This window comes from Penicillium brevicompactum (assembly GCF_028827555.1).
Source record: "Penicillium brevicompactum strain IBT 35665 chromosome Unknown utg000005l_segment0_segment0, whole genome shotgun sequence".
In the NCBI taxonomy this organism is placed as follows: Eukaryota; Fungi; Ascomycota; class Eurotiomycetes; order Eurotiales; family Aspergillaceae; genus Penicillium; species Penicillium brevicompactum.
In genome coordinates this window covers 2,788,918-2,812,193 of record NW_026623208.1, presented here as the reverse complement: position 1 = coordinate 2,812,193, position 23,276 = coordinate 2,788,918, and the positions used below count along the sequence as shown (strand labels likewise).

The window sequence follows — 23,276 nt, the reverse complement described above, 5'->3', positions numbered from 1 at the left end:
GAGCAGCGCATTCCATGGTAGACTTTTCCAAGCACCAGACATTACCCACAAACTATACGCTACGCAAAACTCTTTCATGAACCACCTTCGTGGTTTTGGCGACTATAGCTCGGCGATTGCCGGCTATTTTAAACCGGCGCCCCACAATTTTGTTTTGTATCAAGAGTCTGACCAATGATAGCGCAGTATCTCTTATTTAGCGTGCGGCTAAAACCATCCTTATTTTCGCTGGCCAATAAGTCCACCGCGAAAAGAAATTGTGCCCAAAGAATGAGCAAGCTAACAGCCTAGAAAGAATTGATTTCCACGTTACATTGTTACCGACTAAAAATATGTGCTGTTTTGCGAAAGTCCATGAGGGGCTGATTTTTAACTGCGCCGAGACCTGGAGCCAGAAGTGAGACAACGTGGTCAAGACTCATATTGTTCACACTGCTCACAAAGTGACGGCTCTAGGAGTTAAATGAGCTAGAAAGCCTGTCCAAGATTGGTATCACTCATTTTCAAGCAATCAACGAGAATCACATTTTTCCCAAATCGTCTCTCATGCTACTCAAGCTGGGCTCAGTCTGGCTCCCACGAGCACCGATGGAAGTGGAAATAAAATTGGACCAAGAAGACTCAGTCTATACGCCTCGAGACACGATTTCAGGCGAAGTGGTCTTACACAGTGATTCGGCGGCCGATTTGTCGACAGTTGTTCTAAAGTTGTCGGGGACAGCAATCTCCAGACTTAGTCACACAAACCGCACCGAAACCCATCAGGTACTGACCAGAATTATTATGTTCTCAGACAAATTGATATCGACTAACCTGTAGTTTTATAGATTTTCAAAAAGTCACAGAGAATCTTTCCTCCCGATGTATTGATGAAAGAGAAAGAATCAAGAGGTTCCAGTGTCACCATCGGAAGTGGGAATTATACACTGCCATTCTCAATCACGGTAAGTATCTACCCGATTTTCCTCCAACAAAGCTGATTTGGCTAATAATTTTGTGACAAATTCAAGCTTCCGCAAGTCACAGAATGCTACAAGACTGACCATTGGTCAAACAAATCCCAAATCACATGTGCGAACATTGCACGCTGGCGGTCGCAAAAAGAGCATTTACTGAGGAAGTCCCCACCATCAACAGGAAACTCTAGCTCCGCTGCAGAGATCAAATACTCACTGACTGTCGTGGTAACTGGGAAAAATACAGTGAAAAAGGTGAGATAACACCTTGATGTGTTCCCGATAGAAGCTTGAAAACTGCACCACAGACTAACATATTTCTAGACGTGCGATCTACAATTCAAATACTTGTCAGATCCATTACCTCAGCAGAGACCATTGAAACAAGATTGTGTTCTCATGGTGAATCCACAAATCGTTTCTGGATCACCATTATCATTCAAGATTGACACCGAGTTGCAGAACGGACCTTGTCTCCTTCTCAATCAGCCAATTCCGCTGAAGATAGATATCACTAAGCATGGGGATGTGTGCTGTGGTATCATACTGAACGAGTTCCAGACCATGCTGGTCGAGAAAACGCAGGTCAAAGCCCAAGGCATAACCGAGTCATCAACCAGCACGTGGATCGTGCAAAGCTCAGCTAACATGGATTATCCGGTTCCACTTGCAAAAAGCCGTGCTGGAAAAGTGGTGACACTGCGTGATTCCATATATTCCCAGCACCCACTACCCTCAGGGCTGACCTCCAGCTTCGAAGTATGCAATATCAAACGAACATACAGATTGATTGTGAGACTGGGCTTTCTCATCGGAGATTATCAGGTAATGAGCCCTTTCTTGGAGGAAAATTTCCATGTCGTCCTTGTAGCTAACCGCTTGAGCTTTCTTTTCAGACTCAGACAATCATCCAGGAATTTGATTTCCCGGTATATGTGATGGGCTCGGCTTCCATGATTCCTCCACTGATTCAACTATGAGGTTAAATGTTGTTTGTATTCACAAATTCACTCTTTCAAGCATTAAAAATACCACAAATGATATGTTCTTAGCGATAAATCTATGGATATCCTGTACAAATGTTAGACTCTCTGTCTGACGTGGTTTGCGATCGTGCCCTTGAAGTGACGGGAAGCCTGTGATATTTGATGAAATGCTACCGCTTGTGGATATCGTAGCCAAAGAAGAACGAAATCGCAAAATTTAACCTAAACCTTTCACATACATAAGCTGAACGACCACTTAGATCCCATCTGGATGGGATGTATGGCACTCCCGAGCTCCTGTACTGACCACGGTCAATACGCAGGTAGAACACCGGGTTCAATACGAGAAAAAGGTCAATTGGGTATGTTTGAAGGACCCACGTTCGTGAGTGGAATACCAACAAGGCCAATTCAGAGAGGACGCTAGCAAAGAGCAGTGGGGCTAGTGGATCATAGCTCGTTCCAAGTGCGATATAACGCGCACCGTCACTTCCACGGAGAAACAGCAATGGGACTTTGAAAATTTCGGATATTAGATGTGTAAAATATGAATCAAACTTTTCACTTGTCAATAGTCCTGTTTCTTCTTCTCTTGGCATCTCCATTGGCAAAATGAGAATGCCGAGAGCGCCGGCTAAAAATAGCCGGGAACAACAGATCGGCGATCCAATCAGCGACCGCTACAGGGCTTGTTTATAAAGATTCATGCATTTCAACTTGTAGAATTTCTCGTTGATGTCAAATAAAAACGCAAACCCGAATATTCACATTCTTTCATTTTACCTGAAAACATATCAAACCATGTCTACCACCACAACCGCGTCCACGGCCACTAGTACCGCCTGTGGAACATCCTTTCAATACGAACTCCCCGTTAAAGATGCAGCATGCGGCGTTCCCAACACCGACAAGTACAACGGATATCTTTCCAAATGCGCGAAGCCTGCAGGAGTAACCGAATACAACAATGACTGTGCTATCTATGCCTTGGCTGTTGACCAGTCAGTCCAAGAGCTCACAGACTGTCTCTACGACGCCGGCGTCGAATGGAAGGACGTGTGGTGCTACGGCTCCACGAATGCCACCGCGACGGCAACATCATACCCGACCTCATCGGAAACCTCGGCGTCAACCACCGACAAGAAGAAGTCGTCGACTTCGACATCCAGCTCGGAGACCAGTACCAGTACATCCGGTGCTAGTGACACATCGCCAAAAGCGCACATTGGCTTGAAAGCTGTCGTGTTTCTTTCCACTGTCTTTGCCTCTTCGATTTTCTTGGGGGCATGATCATATCTCAGTATGCTGTCCGATGCTTTCTGAGACTTTGTTTGCGTTATTTGTTTCTTTTTGTGCATTTAGCACGCGGGTAGTAATATGTAACTGTGACATGTATTATTAGATTTTGAACTGCTTTTACAAGAGCGTCAAGCGTTTGAGCCTACATTTCACAAATCGAGTAAAAGATTAGGAAGCAAATGTTTGCCTTGATACTCCGTACACTGTGCGGAGTACTGGAAATCTCATATGCCGGCTCCCGTCGAGTCCCGGCAACCTGCAGGAAATTCCGTTTGTCATCGGCAGCATTGAGATTGAAGCAAGTGTCTGTCTTATAGTTAAGATAAGATCTATGTCTCGACCACGAAATGAAGAAAGTGCTTTGTTAAACAGTACTGACGCTCAATTCTTGGATAAGTATTACTTTATCGATTGGAGTAGCACGTGTAAGTGAAACTTTTTTTAAAAGGAACCGCCTGTCAAATACGACGTGATAAACTAACGTGCCTAAGAGTGGCCACTGGATGATTGCTCATTGGATTTAGATATCGAATACTAACCGAAAAGGCCTAAAGATATCTGCAATTCATCCTCCTTGCCTGGCTCTCCTTCATTTGAGCAATATTGTGGAGATATGACTTGCAGCTATTCATGTGTATGGTAGTATTCAAGTGGATGGAATCAAAATCTGACTAGGAACTCGGGCGTCTAGCTCAAAACCTCCCTGATCCCTGCTTTTCAAGAACACACCTAAGCAAGATCACTACTACGGAGTACGAGATAGGCTACAGAATTCTCTTTCATATAACAAAAATTGTATTGGCTGGGAGAATTATGAAGTCGGTTGAAGCCCTTCCATATTTTTTTGTTAAGTAAATTTAGATTCAGTTTTGAACCCGTCCACTGTAACATCGTGTCTGCAAAATTATGTATGAATTAATTTTCTAGTGAAAGACAACAACTCGCAGCTGAAGCTGCTTGAAGTAGTCCAAATCAGGAGGAAATGAAAAACCTAACTTAAACTTCAGTGGAGGAGAAATAAAATCATGGTAGACTGCAAGCTTTGGCACAGCCAAAGTTCAAGGAAAAAGCAATTCTAAAGTTGAAACTTGACAATCAGTGCTCCGTATAAACAACAAACAAGCAAGGAGATCCTGTCAGTCTGTTTGCTTAGTGCGAAGGGCCGACAAACCTTGGAAGTGTAGATCGGCCAACAATTTGCGACGATGGGCAATTGTCTCTTTGGAAATTTCCCTCATTCGTTACCACAGCCCTTGGAAATGCCGATTGTGTATCAAATCAGCCTAACATCGACGATTGACTTTGCGTTTCGAACAATTTATTCAAGTCTTTCCTTGCAAATACCATTTTTCACCGAGCAAGCTCACCACAGCAAGAGGATCCACTTTGTAACACCCTCAAAATGCAGTATCTCAAGCCCCAAGACAAGCGGCCTTAGCGCGGGGGATATAAATACCATCGAGCCACGTCCCGTAGCAGACCACAACAGAAAATATCCACCAACCTTCCAAAAAGCCGCACAGCAAACCAAACCACAATATGCGTTTCATTCTTGTTGGGTTCCTCGCCATCATTGGTGTCGCTTTCGCTGCCGAAAAGCCCCTGGTAACAACACTTTGATACATATACGATCGGTCCTCGAGTCTGACAAGTTGACCTTTCTAGATTGCCAATGGACACCCATGCAAGACCGATGGTAGTCTCGGAAACTGCTCCAGTGGATTTTGCCTGGTAAGCTCTACTGTCGGTTTCCCACGCAAGGTTGCATGTGTTGATCAATTCTATAGCAAGAGGTTGGCCAGAGTGAGGGAAAGTGTTCTTGAACACTTGACTGATTTCTCACAACACAACCTTGGAATCAGACTGGGAAAGGGTCTAGGACAATGGAAAAGCCCAATTTGGGTTCAATTACATAACGAATGATCTGGCCCCGGACCTAGAGGGATAATCTCACGGGGAAGACCTTTCGCGATGTTCCGTTCAATGTGAATTCTTTCGCTATATTTTCGATCAAATCTCGGTAATTGAACACTTTCAATAATACCAAATGAAGCTCTATATGCTTTGACAATATCCGTGGATTTGACAGGCCAATAGCCACGCGGTAGGAAAGCAAGCTTCTCTTATAGTCGAAGTTCCTGGGGCTCTAGTATATACCTTAAAGGAGGTATTATTGTGCTAGATTGGCAGCACCGCCTTGCTAGAAAAGCCACGCGCGATGGCGCCGCCGAGTATCTCGCCTCTCGCTTCCGTAGCTTTCTCCCGCTCTGTGGCAAAAGTATTTGATTATAAGGTACTCAGTTTCATGTCGCCATCATAGGTTAATATAGAAACTTTCCACAGCGCTGGTAAGTTGGGCACGCCTGCCATTATGTATGATCTTTGATCGTGGAGGGCGTAGGTGCGGCAGTCGGGAGGTGATATAACACGCCGAAGTAAGCATGAAGAGGTAAGCTGAGCGTCTCTCTTTTCCAAGGTTTCTTCAACGACTGAATCAGGTTAGTTGAATATGACGGAGGGGTTTGATTCATTGAACTGCCCGAAAGCCACTTGTTGAAGAGAAAATGAGCTTCTTCAGGAAACAAATGTAAAGACCTCAGATCACCGCGCGTGGGGATGTTTTGCCGACATTGGCCATAAGGCGGCAAGATCAGAATCCTCGGCATTCTCGGCACTCTCGACCCGCTCGACACTGTCGGTGTTCTCGGTCCAAATGGCTCCGAAGTCTCACCGTGGAATTTGGGATCTCCGGAGTACTCCCCACGGAGTATTTGTCTTCATACCCCCTCCTGGCCAAAGCTCGTCCTCACTCCCGATTGGACTTTCCTTTGGTCTCCGACCGTCACTCGTCACTTTTTATTTCCTGCGACATGGATAGCAAGAGTGACCAGTCCGAATATTTCACATTCCCACGATTGTGGTAAAATGTCGCCCCTCGAAAGGTCCTCTAGCCCCGGAAAGCATGTCAGCTAATGGCAGACATGTCATGAATAAGTGAGAATCCACCGGTCATTCTAGGACTAATGAAGGACGCTCCGTGTGATTGAAACAACCATCACCCCACGTGGAATTTCAGGGGGCTTGGCATGCCTACGCGACCTGCTAGCCTTCGTCACATCTGCACCCCTCAACTAAATTGATGGGTGTGTGCTTATTCTTCTGAAAAGGCGGGCTTGGCATGGGTTTTGCATATATTCCGTCCCCAAAACGGTATAGCCCTACTGCTAAGAAAGCCCGAAACGCCACGCATTGGTGGAACTGTGCCCAAATCCAGCGCGTGGCTGAAAGCTACGCAGGAACGGAGCTTCGATAGCTCTTATATCTCCACCTTTCAGCATGCAGAGTTTCAGTATGCACGCCGGAGATTTCCCGGTGGTATATAACGCCATCGCCTCTCATCCGGAGTCAAGCGGACAGCTCAGTGCATTCACGAAGGGACAAGATGTTTTTCAAGTCATTGGCGGTCGCCTCCCTGGCACTTTTTGCCAAGCAGGCCTATGCGGCCTTTGGTATCACCACCAGTACTGCATCCTACGTGATTGATGCTGGTTCCTCCAACGCTCTGAAGTTCACCGTCAGCCGGACCAATTGTGACATTACCTCCATCAACTTCTATGGCTCTGAGCTTCAATATCAGTCGACGGGTTCTCACATTTCATCCGGCCTTGGAAGCGGTACAACCGTCACTGCCACTCAAAGTGGTGAGTTCTGGTACGAAGCGAACTGTTGATATTTCTCTGACCCATGCAGGTGACTACATCAAGGTGACATGTGCTACGTCCACCTTGACACACTACTATGTTGTCCACAGCGGAGATCCGATCATCCACATGGCGACTTACACCACCGCGGGTGAGTTGATAACCAACAAAGAAATGTTGACCCGCTAATTGGAAATAGAACCTTCCGTTGGCGAGCTTCGGTACATCGCCCGCCTGAACGCGGATCTTCTGCCAAATGAGGAGCCATTTGGTGTGGTCTCGAACATTGGAGGAGGCTCTGTGGTCGAAGGCGAGGATGTGGTACGTCAAATCATATCCAGAAATTTCCATGCACCTCTCTAATGAGATCAAGTTCCTGGTCGATGGACAAACACGCAGCAAGTTCTACTCCAGCGAGCGGTTTATCGATGATAACATCCACTGTAACGAGTCCCATTCCTGATCTTTCGCAACTATACTGAATTCAGCAGGTGTTTCTGGAAGTGCTCACCGGGTTTGCATGATTTTGAACCAATACGAGAGTTCCTCGGGAGGTCCTTTCTTCCGGTACGTCGGCGCTGTGTTGAGAACCTGTGAAGAGGGTCGAACTAATATGTTCAAGTGACATTAACACCAACAATGTTGGATCTTACACCGGTCTATACTGGTACATGGTATGCCGATCACCAATCACCGACTCTAGCAGCTACTGACATCCGATAGAATTCCGGACACGTTCAGACCGAGGATTTCCGCCAGGGTTTGCACGGCCCATACTCTATGTACTTCAGTCGAAGCGGAACCCCCAGCTCGAACATTGACACATCGTTCTTCGCCGATCTCGATATCAAGGGATACGTCGCTACATCTGGTAGAGGATATGTCAAGGGCACTGCTTCCGGCGCTAGCTCATCCTTCAAATGGGTCATTCACTGGTATGTGCATCGATATTATCTTCGGAAGTTCGCGTGTCTGACATGAGAATAGGTACAACTCTGCTGCCCAGTATTGGACTTACGCTTCATCTTCCGGATCTTTCACTTCTCCCGCTATGAAGCCCGGAACATACACCATGGTCTACTACCAGGGTGAATACCCCGTTGCCACTTCTTCCGTCACCGTGACCGCTGGATCAACTACATCCAAAAGCATCTCCGGCTCCGTGAGTACCGGAACTACAATTTTCAAAATCGGCGAATGGGATGGCACGTAAGTACAAGTCGCAAATACCTTCTACATCCCAGTACTGATTGCATTATAGACCTACCGGATTCCGCAATGCTGCAAACCAGCTTCGTATGCATCCCTCGGACAGCCGCATGTCCTCATGGAGCCCAGGAACCTACACCGTCGGCAGTTCCTCTTTGACCGACTTCCCAATGGCCCTGTTCAAGTCGGTCAACTCTCCATTGACAATCAAATTCACAGCAACGTCTTCGCAAACCGGAGCCGCAACCCTCAGGATTGGAACTACTCTCTCCTTTGCGGGAGCCCGGCCTCAAGTCACAGTATGTGAAACTGGTAATTGCATGAAGTGCTAGTTTTGCTAATGGTATTGCAGGTCAACAGCTACGCCGGCTCTACTCCGGCGGCCCCAACAAACCTCAACTCTCGCGGTGTCACCCGTGGCGCTTACCGGGGCTTTGGTGAGGTTTATGATGTTTCACTTCCCGCTGGAACCATTGTTGCAGGATCAAACACTGTAAGTTCTCCTTATATCAGGTGACCAGAACCACGAGTTGATATAAGCCTAGATTACCATCACCGTTGCCTCCGGCAGCTCGGGAGATACCTATCTCAGCCCCAACTTTGTAAGCATCGCTTGGATTTCCTTGACCCAAGCTCTGAATCTAACAATCAACCAGATCTTCGATGCCGTCGAGCTTTTCCAGTAAGACACGCGACCTGTATGTTGTATGTTGGGATACATCAGAAGGGGACTTCACAAGGAGGCGCATATCTTCATTCCAGAGGAACCCGTGTTGTTGGGGGAACATGCGTTCATGAAGAACAATGAACTGACCTCCAGGGTGATGTGCTTCAGTGTGACCATGAATTTTGTGTATGTAGACAACGGTTGGTTTCTAGCTTTCTAAATCTAGGAATCTTAGTCGAGTAAACAATACCACGGCCAACATCGAGTAGAATCAACGAATATGTACAAACGTTCAATATCCCAACTTCAAGCTCTAGTATGAACCAGCCTTCCTCCAACCCAAACAGCCTTGACATTCCGATCATCTCCGCTCCAGACCCACTTTTGGATTTTCTCCTCCCAAGTCTCCGTTCCAAATATATCAACGTTGCCAATGGGACCAGCTTCTACAAGATCGGTCGTCCCATTAGTGAGCTCTTCCAGGGGACTCTTGTCAGCCTTCTTGACCCCACCAAGCTGAACCAACTGCACATCCCACAACATTCCCATCTCAAATCCACCAACATCCTCCGCCATATCCACAACCGCGGCACCTCCACGAGTCGCAAGATAAAGACTCTCCGCAACAGAAAGCTTCTCCCGTCCATCATCAATGCTTGGATGATCGTGTTTCCACTGTGCCGTGTGTCCCAAAAGCCTCGAGGCGAGACACGCCTGCCGTGCCGCTTCAAGAATACTAGGACTATACCCACCACTAACGTCGGTGCCCAATCCAACGGTAATTCCTTCATCGAGAAGAGTTCTCACTGGACAAATCCCAGATCCAAGTGCCGAGTTTGACGCCGGACAATGTGAGACCTTCGCATCACGCGCTCGAACAAGCTTGCGCTCCTCGGCCGATAGATGAACCGCGTGCGCCAGAATCGTTTTACGGGTCAACAGGTTGAACTTATCATATACACCAGCATAGCTGTCCGCTTTGGGGAACAAGTCCTTAACAAGCGCGACCTCGTTCAGATTCTCCGCAATGTGGGTCTGGATGTGCAATGGCGGATCGAATTCCGCAGCCAAATCGCCCAGGCCTTGAAGCGCGGGTGCAGAGCATGTAGGCGCAAACCGGGGAGTCACAATGGGCTTAACGAGTCGGCCGGATGGATCGAGTCCGTGTATGAAGTTGATTGTGTCTCGGGTTGCGGATACGGAGTCATCAGCGGAGAAGTCACAATAGTACTTCGGACAGAACTTCGGCTCGTCCATGCATACTCTGCCTATAAAAGCGCGTTGACCGCGCGCGTGGCAGAGTGCTGCGAGGGCGTTTGTTGCTGGGATGTGAATTGTTGCAAAGTAAGATGCACAAGTTGTCCCGTGGGACAAAGTGCGGGAGATGACTTGGTTATAGATGTGTTGTGCGGGAACGGGGGTGTCTTGAGGTTTGGATTGGATCTGATATCCTTGCTTTGGATCGGGTTGGTCTCGGAACCCGGATTCTACGGGGAAGGTATACGTTTCCAACCAATCTAGCAGAGTCGTGGAGCCGAAGAGCCCGGAATTCGGGTATTGCGGGGCGTGAATGTGGGTGTCTAATCGCTGGTGAGTTTTGGCTGCTTGTAGTTTTGTTAATGCGAGGGACCTACCAATGAACCCTGGGAAGAAAAATTCGTTATTTTCTTCGTTTGCTGTGATCACCCTCACTCCTATCCTGGAAGCCCTGGGGTTACCGCTCGTGGGCTCAGCGGCATCCAAGTCGGCCCATCCGCTGCGGGTCATTAAATCGGCGAAGCTTTGATCATCGCGCGCTTGCCAATCCCAACCTTTGATACGTCCATCGGCTGTTGAAACCCATAATGCACCTTGATCTCGACACAGTTCCGGTTTGGACCCCGTCTCTGGTAGGCGACTCAATTGAATAAATGTGCCGCGATAGACGTTGAAAGCATGATCGCTCGTTGAACCCATGTTCAAGTGATGTGATGAAATATACACTAGTGACCGAAGAGCAATCTTGGAAGCTCCTAGACAAATGAAGGAGCAAAAGCGTCGATGTATGCCGGTTTCCGCGAATGTTGTTAGTCAAGAACAGAACAGCGCTAGAACTTCGACAAGAAGAGATATCGCAGCGATGTCAATCTAGACGGAAGAATGTAATGCAAGTCTATAACGCAGCCTTGATCATGCAAATGACGCGCAGATCGGCTCCACAGTGATCGTAGTTGGTATGCAAATCCCCGAGATCAAGTTCACTGGGAAGGGAGTCGGGTGTGGTATTATATATGGTTCGGTTGGGTCTTGCCGATAATACCCGTGTGTGGCAGCTGATAGGACTTCTCAGGGAGGGTGGCCGTAATATTTCCAATTTGTGAGGGCTCGGGAAAATTGAGGGCTCGAGGTGCTTAGTTCCAAGGGTCCTTCTCCCCAGAGGCTTTGGTCAATCTCGCGGAGTGGTGGGGGAGGGATCGTAGCTTGATAGCTGTCGGCCAACTCCGCTGTATGGCCATTACCGTAAATTACAGCGGGTGAGTTTCCTCCGCACCATCTATGTGGCCCACTCTGGTCCTGTATGGTAATATCAACGATAAGGGTGTATCGGATTGGATCATCGTCATAACTTGATGGGTTTGAATAATTCTATCATGTTAAACTACCTGATTATACCCAAGTATGAGTCGAGACATTACACATACAGCACAGCCCTTGGTTTTCCAGGACCTTTGGAGCGTGTATCATCAATTCAGACATCCAAGGCCTTCTTGCTCTCGCGCCTCTTTTCCCCAACGTCCTGCATACTTCCATTGTACATAAAGTCCAATAATTTCAACCACTTGGACTGGAACAAACATCATGAAAGTGAGACCGACACCAATGCTGTGTCAACCATGGGCATCACGCAGCTGGTGCCGCCAGCGGCAGGCAAAATCAAGAAACTGGGCACGGCAACCTTGTAAAAATATGTTACTCTCAAATTGTCAATCAATATCTTTACAGCCTTGGAATTCTTAGGATTTGCCTTTCGTGATTTTCAAAGTCATTGAAACCCACTCGGGAAAAGAAAAGATATGAAGAGTGGTTTATCAGTTTGGAAGTAACAATCTTGGAAGCGGTCACTGGGTAGTGGGCAGACTGAAGTTGAAGGTTTCTGGTTAAGAAAGTTACATTGCTAGGCAGGTCTCTCTGAAAAGACCTCGGGAGAAGCTTCCAAGGTTGGAGCTTAGGTATCTATATCCATGAACCCATTCATTCAAATCGAGTGTTCCGTGCACCATTCGAAGCCCCACATCTATTTAAGAAGGCATCACAGGAAGATGAGGATCCATGATCTCTCCATCATCGCCAACCTTGTTAGTGCTACATTTGCTAAACCAAGTCTCCGCAGTATTGGTCCAGGAATACTTGACCGCATGCATATCGGCGTGTCCATCTCCATCTAGATCAGGATAGTAAGTGCATGATCCAGCCACAGCACCTTGGTACTTGGCACCAACAGAGTCCCACTCAAACTGGGAACCTCCGACATTCTTCTCGCCCTTGTTTAACCAAACAGCACCATCGCCGTTGAACTTGTTTGTGTGAATCATGTCCGCCTTCCCATCGCCATCCACATCCGCCCAGTGAAGATTCGCACGATCTTTGCCTTCCGCAAATTTGAATTGGTTGATGTGGTCCCAGCTGTTCCCATCGCGGTGCACATAGCCTGAAGAGCGGCCGTCTTTTTCCACACAGAGGTAGTCTGCTTTGCCATTACCAGTAACATCTGCCAATTGAACCGGGCGGTCGAAAAGTCCAAGTCCACGTTTCTCAGCACAGTGAAGATCGGGCGCAGGGTTGGAGACGTATTCCCAGTCGATGCTCTTCGTCTCCTTGATGCGGTTTCGCCACAGCTTGACACGGTTGTCATTGTCGGGGTCGGTCCATACAATATCACAGGCGCCGTCACCATCCCAGTCAATGAGATGAAGATCGCGACGATCTAGCTCCTTCGCGATGCTTTGCTTTGTCGGGTCAAACATGATGTAATTGTTGCCCCAGAAACTAGTGCCATCATCCTTCACTGTTGTCTCACCCCTGTTCTCATAGACGCGCATTTTCCCCTTTGATGACATCCAGACGTAGTCCATCATGCCGTTATCATGACCGAGCATGTTGCAATATGCGTTTCCGTCGGCGCGCAGCTTGGTAGAGCCACTACCCGTGTTTTTCCAAACGCGCATGTTGAATCGGTGGTTACCATCTTCTTTCACGTGCTCCATGAAGACGTAATCTTGTCGTCCAAGCAATCCAAAGTCTTGTGGCTCACCATAGATCCTGGCAAAATGAATCCTGTCACGCAGACCTTTGTCGCCAAAGCCAGTCATGCCTTGGTGGGTAGGACCAGACGTGGCTCCTTTCATGAATCCCTGTCGCCACGCAACATTAAGACCATCGCCCTCCTTGCCCTTTTGACAGCTTCGCGAGTTGGTATAAGTGGTCGTTTTGCCGACATCGTCTAGCCAGAGCCAGTCATCACGTCCATCTCCGTTGATGTCCTCGAACCGCACACCCCTGATGTCTCCCATGTCTTTACCACTGAAACGTTTACCCAGCGGCTGCCAGTACTTGGGGACGTCATCAATCCACCCGTTGCGCCAGCAAGTGATATCGCCATTATCGGCGAGTACGCAATAGTCGGCGCGCCCATCTCCATCAATATCGGCCAATCGGACGCGCTCCTGCGGGTGATTCTCGTGGTCTTTGATTTTGCCGATGGATTTGAAAGTTGGTGGCTTGGAATCAGTCCCGTCTCCTTTGTTCACAGAGGCATAAGCTGTGCCGTCTTTCGCGATACAGACGAAATCGTCCAGTCCGTCACCTGAGAAGTTTGGTTAGGCATCTGAACGGTGCGCCTTTTTTTTGTGTCCGGGTCGTGACTTACCATTGATATCGATAAAGTTCACACCTGCCTGAATGCAGTTGTCATCGACCGAAGTATCCGCGATTTTGACGAATCTGTCGGAATCCTTTCCAGTGTTTCTCCAAGTGCCATACGCAACGGATCCATCGTCCTTTTCGAACCATCCCAAAAGATCGTCTCGATCGCGTCGGAATAATCTTGCAAAGAACCACTGGTTTTGATCCGCTTTGCTGACAACAGAAAGTACTATCCCCTTGGAGGCTGAAGAATGTTGGTAAATCCCATCGTCCTCCCCACTTCCCCGTTGTGTCAGACCTCCCGCAGACACACCATCTCCATACTCCTTCACACACACTCCGCCTTTCTCGTCTTCCGGATCCAATTTGTTTGGTGACTTCAAAAATCCAGCGTCATCGGCCGCTTGAATGGCCTTATACCACACATATGCCATCTTGGCATATCCGTGCTCGTTGGGATGGGTATCGTCAACTGAGTCGCCATGTTGAAAGTCTGCCGGGGATACAATCCATCCATTGCCAGGATCCGGTTTCTCGGGATCCATATCGGCGAGTACGATGGGATATCCTTTGCTTCGCAGCTTCACAGCAAGCTCTCGGAACTGGTTGTTCACGTCCGGGCGAAACTTTGTTGTGTTGACCTCCGTGGAGGGAATGAGGGTCGACAGAATGATAGTAGTCTTGTCCATACCATCCGCCTTAAGCAGACTGTCGATGAGGACTTTCATTCGCTCCGAAGTGTTTGGCATATCGATCGCAAGGCGACAATCGTTGGTGCCAGCATTGATAAGAACGACATTGGGACGATAATGAAGCGAATTCACCGAAGCAGCTTGAACCATCTCAATTGTGTTGCCGGATTTGGCTTCAACATCCTACGGGCAACTGTTATCATGAGTGAACTTCAGCATCTGGGGCTTATAACTTGCATTATCTTCCATTGTACCGTTGTTCCTGCTTCCGACCATGTCTACCTCCCAACCGTCAAATCGCAAGGCATCGCGGAGAGACTTCCGATAGCCGTTCCCGCTTTCGGAGAGGAGGCCCCATGTCAGAGATGCTCCAAGAGGCAGGATTCTTAAGGGAACCTTGTCAGCTCGCTTGAGATTTGCTGTTTGGGCTTTGGTCAATGGATCATAGTAATTGTTCTGATCTCTTGCAACAAGGCCGAAGGCTAAACAAGCCCAAAGCAAAGTGCAAAGCACCGCTGATTTTATAGGAGACATTTTTGTCCCCTGAATATAATTCGGTCTGCAGAAAAAAGTTGAATAGAATATTACATCTTTTATACTAGGAGGTTCCTCTTTTGAGAATTGCATAGCATCGGCAGTAGGGACGACTGAGCCTCCGGCCCCCTACTCTTGGCATGGGTCCATCAATAACTACATTGTGGGTAGGTGACCATTCACAGGAGCCTGGAGCTCGGGTAAGGCATACACGGCCCCCAAAAATTATAAAGCCTTGGTGGCCGTAAGATTATAGCTACCTGCGCAGTTGGAAGTGGTGCATCGTGCCCAGGGTTCGGAGGCCCAGGCACTAGTATTCGCAGGGCTGACTACCGGATTTGGGCGCTATCTATGAATCCTTGCAAGTGTGGGGTCTGTGCCCCGATGTTGAAGGTACCAAGGGGGCGTCTTGGGTAGTCGAAGAGATCCAGGATTAGTTTGAGTTGCTCTTTTGCTGCATCTAGGGTATTAAATCTTTTCACCATCTCATTTGGACCAATCTTGCGAACTGTTAGGATGGAGTTTGGATATAATGCATCTGGAGTATCTTAATAGGGTCTCGTGTTCGGCCCTTCGGGTCACATCTGATGAATGAGACCTGCATTGGTGGGTCCACTGTCACTCTCAGAGCTTCCTTCCCGAAGAGCCCCGTTCTATGTTGGGGCCGTTCTATTACGATACCTCATCTGATCTGACTAGCTCGTCGGTGGTACTACCTGAAAGAGACTATGTACAGTGGGAAACGTTGTAAGCTCGGTTTTAGCTCCGTTGAGACAGCCTGTAACTTGGCGACACCATCCATGGACCTTGGCAGAAATCAGAGATTGTTTATCTGGAAGCGAAGCGACTATAGCTTCATGGATGTTGCCTATCTTTCAAGGTGCACAAGATCTTCGAGTAATTAGTAGAAACTGTTCGATATCTTACTCAAGTTTAACCCGGGACTTCTCGGCAGATGCTAGCCCTACAAAACTTAATTGGAGGCTCCTCCGATGGCGAGTTCGCAACGCCTCCAAGAGCTTTGAAATACCTATATGCCTGCCGTTACTTCCATAAGTTTAAGAACCAAGCAAAGCCAATAGAAATTTTGCTATATGTGAAAATCGGAAGACACAATCTGAAATTTCTCCGATGCGTGCCAAGGCGCCCGCCGAGGATGGGGCTGTTAACCGGGGGCCAGCATCGCTATCGACCACTTGCACAGCCATGAATGCTGGCAGTTTTCTGCGCTAGAGAAACACACCACACTAGACTAAGCGAGAAATTTGTAAGTTGCGGTTACATCACAACGTCGCAATTTCTTGGAAATTGCTTTGCTGAAAGACCTTCGGAACCATTGAACGAAACGACATCGGGAATTGCGGACCCTTTACGAAGTTTGGCTTGGAAGAAGTTGGTAACGAGCCGAAATAAACAGTCAATGAAGTTCTCTTCTGTGAACACACAGCCAAATCCAATCTTGAATACGTTCGGAATTATTATATCGTGGGCGTGGTATAAGACTGTGATGTTCACTGGATTTGGAAAACAAGAAATTTACCGCATTTTTCTTTAGGAATAAATTTCGCCCAACAGTAAGAAGCTAAAAACAAAATGAATGAAAATTTCAAACTGAACATCTAATAAAAAAGTAACAAGCACAATAAAGAAGAAACCTCGTTCCACGGCTCAGCCCTAGGTGAAGAGGAGCCGTGACCCCCCCAATTGGCGCCGCTCCATGCCTAATATCCACCCCCCGCTGTGTTGGGCCATAAATTGATTTGGGGGAGGCAAAAATCGATCTGGTGAATGTGAAAATCCTTCGAATTGATCCTGAGGTGAATACTGATCAGGCTGGGTCAAAAAGTGATTGGGCTGGGCCAAGAATGGATCAGGGTGAACCAGGAATTGATCAGATTGGATGAAAGATTGATCGGGCTGAGTGTAGAATTCTGCATTCTCCTGAATGGTAGGCATACTTTGATTCAGATTGGGGAGCTCAGGACACTGGAGAACTTCCTCAACCACCCCGAACCACGTTTGATCGGCCTTGGTATAGTCGACAGGCGGGGGCAAGTAGTTTGTGGCCTGGATATCCTCAATCATGAACTCCATCTGGAGCTCCTGGAATGCGAACCAAGTTCTAACTCGGCCAATGCGACGAGTTCCACGATTGAAAGCGCCCAAGAGCAAATAAGCAACGTGCTTTCCAAGGGTGGTGCCGAGTAGGCCATCGAACTCCGGAGTTCCATAATCCCATTCGTAACGTTCGGTGATATCACCATGCTGCTCGAGAACTCCGTTTGATTTCGTATAAAGCTGAGTCTTCACAAACTGTAGAGTATCTTCATTCTTAACATCCACCATGTACACAAACTTGAGCGTATCCATCGAGAAGTGTTCTTCATAGAGGACCTGGGAGATTTGAGAAGAGAAGGGCCCTGTCTTGCGTTTGATTTCTTCAATGACGATGACACCAGGGCCGGTCTGCCCCTGCCAACAGTTTGTCTTCCATGCCTCTGGGTCATCGGATTCGAATTCCGGATCGAAGGGGTCGTCCACAGTCGGATCCAGATGTTCCAGCCAGTACTTGTGCCAGCCTCCATTTTTAGGCCCGCCTGTCTCAACACTATCCAAGTACGTGTCAATCTGAACTAGATCCATAGGTTCTGTGTTCAATGCAAGATCAACTCGTTGGAATGCATTCAGTTGGCTCATATCGATATTCGAGTGTTGAATGTGGCAGTTGGGGGCATTTGTGCTTGCTTCAAGCCATTGTTGCAATACTTGGCCGGCATGCTGACGTCTGCCATACTTGAGGCTAGTGACTGGAACTACTTGTAAAACTGTCATTCTGAGGTTTAGCAACCCGATGTTCTGGTGTACAAGTGGTATAGTAAAAGTTTGCTTTTTTGTTGTTGATGCTGATCTCGAGGGTTTGGATGTTATCCTTGGAAATCAATGAATATGAGCAAAGAACTACGACCGCTCTTCTGACCTTTAAATAATTGACAAGAAAGACCAGCGTGTTCACAAAAAGAAAAAGGCAAGATCATGACCTCGGGAGCTTCCTGCTCATTGGCTCAGCCAGACTGGAGGGCAACCTTTGTAATGATCATGAATAGAAACATCAATGAGAGCACATTGTGAATATCATCAGCGTCGACCGTTGATGGAGGGAAACCTTTACGGCAACCTTTCTTTATTGAATGACGACTTATTGGTACCGAATATGTATTTTTGAGCCTCCCTTGAATTTCAAAGGAGGCTGAAACAACCCGAGAGTGGATCCACGTCTAAACCCCAAACAAACCCCGAGAGAGTGACAAAGGAACTTTATGTAGAATCGATCAAGATCGGTATAACGCACAAAGCGACAAAGAGATCATCCATGATCCTCGAATACGGGGTTGTCTTTGTGTTTCATATTTCAAACGACTCTTTGATTGTGACCTTGACTTTTCAGAACTGGTCGCTTATCTTCGGGTTGACCAGCAGTCGAGTAATAATACTGACAATCTGCCAACAGTTAAAGCGATCTATATTTGTTCGACGAAATGCGATGCTTAGAGATTTGTCAAAGAGCCGCGAATAGAGGATATCAAAGAGTTCCATGCAAATGGTACCACACCACACTCACCTCGGCACTAGGCAGAGAGACATCAGGGCTAGAACAAATGACGACATAGGTTATGTGCATACACTTCAAAGTATCTATCTCTAGACTCAAGTTAAACATCTCTTAAAAATACAACTGCGTCGCCTGCCCGGACAATGTCACCAGGTTGAACGAGTACCTTCTCAACCTTGTATTGCTTGTCGCCGTCATCCTTTTTGTCTCCAAGGTACGAGATGGAGACTTCCATCTTCATTGCTTCGAGAATAGCAACAGCTTGAGTGGCAGAGACAACATCACCATCTGTAACAGTAACCTTCCACACGTTGGCATCGAGAGGGGCATATACAGTGAGGATATCGGGGTCTGGATATCGGTGGTTAGGAGTGTAGTGTGCTATTGGTGGGCAAAAAAGCGAACTCACCTTCTCTCAAAAGAGAAATTTGATCCGCAGGGACCTCGTTTTTCTCTTTCTCGGATAGCCACCTATCCATAGACTCTTTTTCCAATGCTAACATTTCAACCTGTGCTGTGGCCTGGCGAGACTTGAAAGCCGCCACTTCATCTTTGGTTTCCTCGAGGAGATGATTGTGAGCTGTCATATCAAACATAACATCTTCGTACTTGAAATTGTAACACCCGGACCGGAACAAAGCCAAGTCGCGTTCCAACTCCTCTTTTTCTACTCGGTAGAAAGTGATCTGGTCGAAGTCGCGGAACAAGCCTGCCTTGTTCGATGAGAAACCTGGCTTTACACCAAGTTGATCAAAGCAAGGGATTGTTTGACCGGTCATCTGGTAGCCTCCTGGGGAATCAACGGGATAGATACTGTGATAAATGTGTTAGGCTGGTCTCTCGACATATTTGAGGTGATGATGGAAGCTTACTTCATGCATGATCCACCCCAACTGACACTTCCTTCTGGGGTGTAGACTCGGCTCGGGTTCTGTTTGGGGCATGTTATGCGATACCGGGGATCAATAGGCAGGCAGATTGTGTCACCACAGAAGAAGCCAACACAAATGGCCATGAACTCGACCGATAGGAAAATATTCAGCAGTTCTTCAAAAGTGATTCCGTTAATCTTCGCCACGAAATCCATGTTACTGGGCAGGTATGGGGCGTATGGTCTTTGTGTTTCGGTATAGCGCTGGATCGCCTCCTGCTGAGCTGGACTTTCGAAACAAATTGGCAGAGAGAACTTTCGACTTGGAACCTTTGAGCTGCGGAGGTCGCCAGTTTCGTTTTGCAACGATATCAGCAGGTCAATCAGGTAGTCACGACGTAGCTTCAATCCGTTGTAGTGAATGAGAAGGGCTATTAAGCGAGGCTGTTAGTTCATTGGAAAAAAAGCGAATTGCACAAGAAGTGACTTACAGTTGCAGCATCCAGTCGTCTTATAGATGTTCCCGTTCAACGCTTCATCTGAGGCTCGCGATTTCTCGAAGGCCTGCTCCAAGGCAGAAACCCGGCAGCGATGATTAAGATTAAATTTTCCATCACCAAACTCCACCAGGAGGAAGTCATCTCCACCCTGTGTATGGCCATCAGAAACCGAATATTAAATACGTAACGAGAATCCCATACCTGTCTGAACGTGATGATATCCTCAGATCCAACCAGCTTGCTTGATGATATGAAAGCTTTTCCCCATGTCCCGGAGATGGTCGATTGCGGTAGTGTAGAATCTGAGAGTGGCACAATAGTATCAGACTTGCATTGGCCGATCGCAAAGGCTGACAGGTCGGTCAAGAATCTCTCCATCTCCGCACGAATGTTCAGAGCATCATCTAAAGAGACTCGGTGGTATTGGATTGTGTCTCCGGACTTTAATTGCCCCATGCGCCATAGGTGACCAGTTACGATCGTAGTGGATGAGATGAAGCCTCCCAAGTCAGGTGCATCGACGGGGAAGATACATGGACTGTGAGATTCAGTTAGCTTTGGGGCACTGCCTGCATCTCAACAAGTACTTTACAGACCTATCTCCGGTCCAGTTCAATGTACCATTAGGATACCCATATTCGATCACGTTGCTTGGGTGTTGGCCACCCTCGCCGCCATCTTCTCGGGCGAATCTTGGCGCCGGCCCGACAAGACGAATGCCACCTCTGGTAGCATTATGGGACACCTTCCTGTAGGAAAGTGATTGTTAATATTGCGGATATGTGTATAGTCAGATTGAGAAGTCAAAACACACCACATTGTGTCATATATCATGTCTATATCTTCGCCTACGATATATCCTTCGTCGTAAGGACCCACCATGGCGTAGATATCCCAATGAGAAGAGTACACAGGACGGAGGTGAGCAGGTAATGACAGCACTTGGCGAGGCTCGGTAGCATCAATCTTCTCAATTGCGAGCATGTCGCCAGGAGCAAGTGCCCTGCCTTGATATCCACCAATACCGAGGAGCGGGGAAGTAGATTTGGAACCGAAGTACGGTGCGCTTGAGAAACGTTAGCTCTCGTCTCAGCGTGAAATGATTTGGAGCTCACATTGCTGGGAATCCTCCGCGGACAGCGAGGTATGCTAAAATGGCGTAAGCAATAATTCGAGAACCACAGGGCATATATTACCTCGACATCCTCCAGATTCACTCAGCTTTCCAATGGATAATGTTTGACCAGGTTCTATGTAGATTCGCGACCACATCGGAGCATCAACACCATCAATCTGCACTCCCATTGGAGCACCGCAGATTGAGACGCATGCAGCAGCCAAGAAGCGTAGCTCCGGTCCTCTCAATGTTATCTCCAGGCCTTCTGTATTGGAAGGGTTTCCGGCCAAAATGTTTGCAACTGCGAGCACACCAGGTCAGAATTCATGTTCAAGTAGTAGAATAACACAACACGAAGGATTACCTTGAAATGCCAGCGGATCCTAAGATATCTGTGTAAGCCAAAAGATCGGTGGGTGACGGTGGACGCGATTCTTACCATTGGTCCCGCCTGGGGAATTCCTCTCCCGGCGGTGGGGCGGCCCGGGTTGTCCTGCACAGTGGTGTAGACACCCGGAGAAATGACATCGATGGCAGAGGGTGAAAATTTGAAATTATTCAGGAAGTTGGTCAACGTATGTCCTGCACGGAATGTGCGAGATTCGAGAATAGCGTGCAGGAAATCCAAATTCGTTGGAGGACCGCAAATAATCGATTTGGAGAGGACATTGCCCAATTTTTGGATTGTAGTTGTGCGATCGGAGGCATGCACCATGACCTTTGCGATCATCGGGTCTGTGTTCTTTGCATCAGCTTCTCTTCTCGCTCAAACTCTTCGTTAATTCGACGTACCATAATATGTAGAGATTCGTGTTCCGGTAGCCACCCATGTATCAATCCTCGTGCCTTCCACTTCGTTCCATTCAACGAGCTGTAGGAGTCCCGGGGAAGGCGAGTAATTGCGAGCAGGATTCTCGGCGTACACACGAGCTTCAATGGCACATCCCGAGGGTTTGAAAGGTTGCAGAGACTGCAAGTAATCTTTCTCCAGACCATGGAGTCCACACAACTCACGATCGGCTTGTTCAAGCATCAGTCTCACGATATCAATACCGTAGCAGAGCTCAGTGATGCCATGCTCCACTTGCAAACGGGTGTTCATCTCAAGGAAAAAGAAATCTCCCGATAGATCATCCACAAGGTATTCAACCGTTCCCGCTGAGCCGTAGCGGATAGATTTGGTCAGGGCAACAGCTGCAGAGGTGAGCCTTTCTCGGAGGCCAGGGTGTTTTTCGACGAACGGACTTGGGCACTCCTCTATCACTTTCTGATGACGGCGTTGAATGGAGCATTCTCGCTCTCCGATGTGGATTGCATCTCCCTGACCATTTCCAAATACTTGTACCTCAATGTGGTGGCTTTCCGGGTAGTAGCGCTCCATAAAGACTCCTGCGTTTTTGAATAAAGTCTCGCCCCTCGAACGAACCTGTATTAGGGATTGTCGAACTTCTTCCACGGATTTGCATATTGTCAAACCCATGCCACCTCCACCACCGGTAGCTTTCAGCATGACCTATCGCATAAATTAATAAATTTGGACAAAGAACCATGGTTTGCGGGGCTAATTACTGGATAGCCCAATTCATCAGCAGCTTTGACTGCATCTTCCTCAGATACAATCAAGCCCTGTGTCCCTGGTACAATTGGCACACCGGCTGCAGTGGCTATTTCGCGGGCTCTATGCTTCAAGCCAAATGTTTCAATGGCTTCAGCCCGTGGACCCACAAAAACCATCCCCGCAATGGCTATGGCTTCGGCAAACTCCACGTTTTCGGACAAGAAGCCATAACCGGGAATAATGGCATCAACTTCACGAGAACGAGCAATTTCTATAATCGCTGCTCTGGTCGGCCATGTCTATGTCAGCACCAGGATAAGAGTCGTGTGACAGCCGGGGTTGACGAACCCGTTTATGTATGCAGTGGAATCGTCCCCTGGTAGCAAAACCGCTTCATCGGCGGCCAAAACATGTTGTGAAGTCGCGTCGGCGGCGGTATAGATAGCGATTGTGCGAATATCGAGTTGTCTGTTGGAGATTCAAAGTCAGCAAGGGGGCAACACAGAGTTAGGCGTGGAGTTATCTCCTACTTCGCTGTTATGATGATACGAACTGCAATTTCGCCTCGATTCGCAATTAGCAAAGTCTTTAATTTCTCCATTGTGTCAGCATTGATTTGTCAATTGGGAAGCATCGGATATTAGTATGCCTCGAAGCCATTCGACCGAGGCTCC

The 23,276-nt window shown here is 47.7% G+C and overlaps 7 protein-coding genes across 7 annotated transcripts; 3 read left to right on the top strand and 4 right to left on the bottom strand.

Annotated features, from left to right (window-relative positions):
• Nucleotides 1-869: 869 nt before the first annotated feature.
• On the top strand, nt 870-1,936 carry N7506_006909 (uncharacterized protein; the record flags this gene model as incomplete). The annotated part of the gene is made up of 3 exons (XM_056956202.1): nt 870-944; nt 1,281-1,715; nt 1,853-1,936. The coding sequence occupies 3 exons, from the start codon at nt 870-872 to the stop codon at nt 1,934-1,936; spliced, it is 594 nt and encodes a 197-aa protein (XP_056810536.1).
• Nucleotides 1,937-2,743: 807 nt separating this feature from the next.
• Nucleotides 2,744-3,232, top strand: N7506_006908 (uncharacterized protein; the record flags this gene model as incomplete). The annotated part of the gene is made up of 1 exon (XM_056956201.1): nt 2,744-3,232. One exon carries the CDS (start codon nt 2,744-2,746, stop codon nt 3,230-3,232), a length of 489 nt encoding a protein of 162 aa, XP_056810535.1.
• Nucleotides 3,233-6,683: 3,451 nt separating this feature from the next.
• On the top strand, nt 6,684-8,837 carry rglA (putative rhamnogalacturonase B; the record flags this gene model as incomplete). The annotated part of the gene is made up of 11 exons (XM_056956200.1): nt 6,684-6,942; nt 6,992-7,093; nt 7,142-7,263; nt 7,316-7,385; nt 7,434-7,509; nt 7,565-7,616; nt 7,666-7,877; nt 7,930-8,151; nt 8,204-8,450; nt 8,504-8,644; nt 8,697-8,837. The coding sequence occupies 11 exons, from the start codon at nt 6,684-6,686 to the stop codon at nt 8,835-8,837; spliced, it is 1,644 nt and encodes a 547-aa protein (XP_056810534.1).
• Nucleotides 8,838-9,124: 287 nt separating this feature from the next.
• N7506_006906 (uncharacterized protein) lies at nt 9,125-10,774 on the bottom strand (the record flags this gene model as incomplete). The annotated part of the gene is made up of 1 exon (XM_056956199.1): nt 9,125-10,774. One exon carries the CDS (start codon nt 10,772-10,774, stop codon nt 9,125-9,127), a length of 1,650 nt encoding a protein of 549 aa, XP_056810533.1.
• A 1,322-nt stretch (nt 10,775-12,096) lies between these two features.
• N7506_006905 (putative esterase) lies at nt 12,097-14,946 on the bottom strand (the record flags this gene model as incomplete). The annotated part of the gene is made up of 3 exons (XM_056956198.1): nt 12,097-13,661; nt 13,725-14,595; nt 14,650-14,946. The coding sequence occupies 3 exons, from the start codon at nt 14,944-14,946 to the stop codon at nt 12,097-12,099; spliced, it is 2,733 nt and encodes a 910-aa protein (XP_056810532.1).
• A 1,674-nt stretch (nt 14,947-16,620) lies between these two features.
• Nucleotides 16,621-17,778, bottom strand: N7506_006904 (uncharacterized protein; the record flags this gene model as incomplete). Its single annotated transcript, XM_056956197.1, has 1 exon — nt 16,621-17,778. The coding sequence occupies one exon, from the start codon at nt 17,776-17,778 to the stop codon at nt 16,621-16,623; it is 1,158 nt and encodes a 385-aa protein (XP_056810531.1).
• Nucleotides 17,779-18,656: 878 nt separating this feature from the next.
• Nucleotides 18,657-23,203, bottom strand: N7506_006903 (bifunctional urea carboxylase/allophanate hydrolase; the record flags this gene model as incomplete). Its single annotated transcript, XM_056956196.1, has 15 exons — nt 18,657-18,907; nt 18,966-19,369; nt 19,429-19,858; nt 19,919-20,075; nt 20,129-20,465; nt 20,524-20,676; nt 20,742-20,993; nt 21,043-21,076; nt 21,124-21,345; nt 21,409-21,427; nt 21,484-21,779; nt 21,837-22,557; nt 22,614-22,887; nt 22,951-23,070; nt 23,133-23,203. 15 exons carry the CDS (start codon nt 23,201-23,203, stop codon nt 18,657-18,659), a joined length of 3,741 nt encoding a protein of 1,246 aa, XP_056810530.1.
• Between the last annotated feature and the right edge of the window lie 73 nt (nt 23,204-23,276).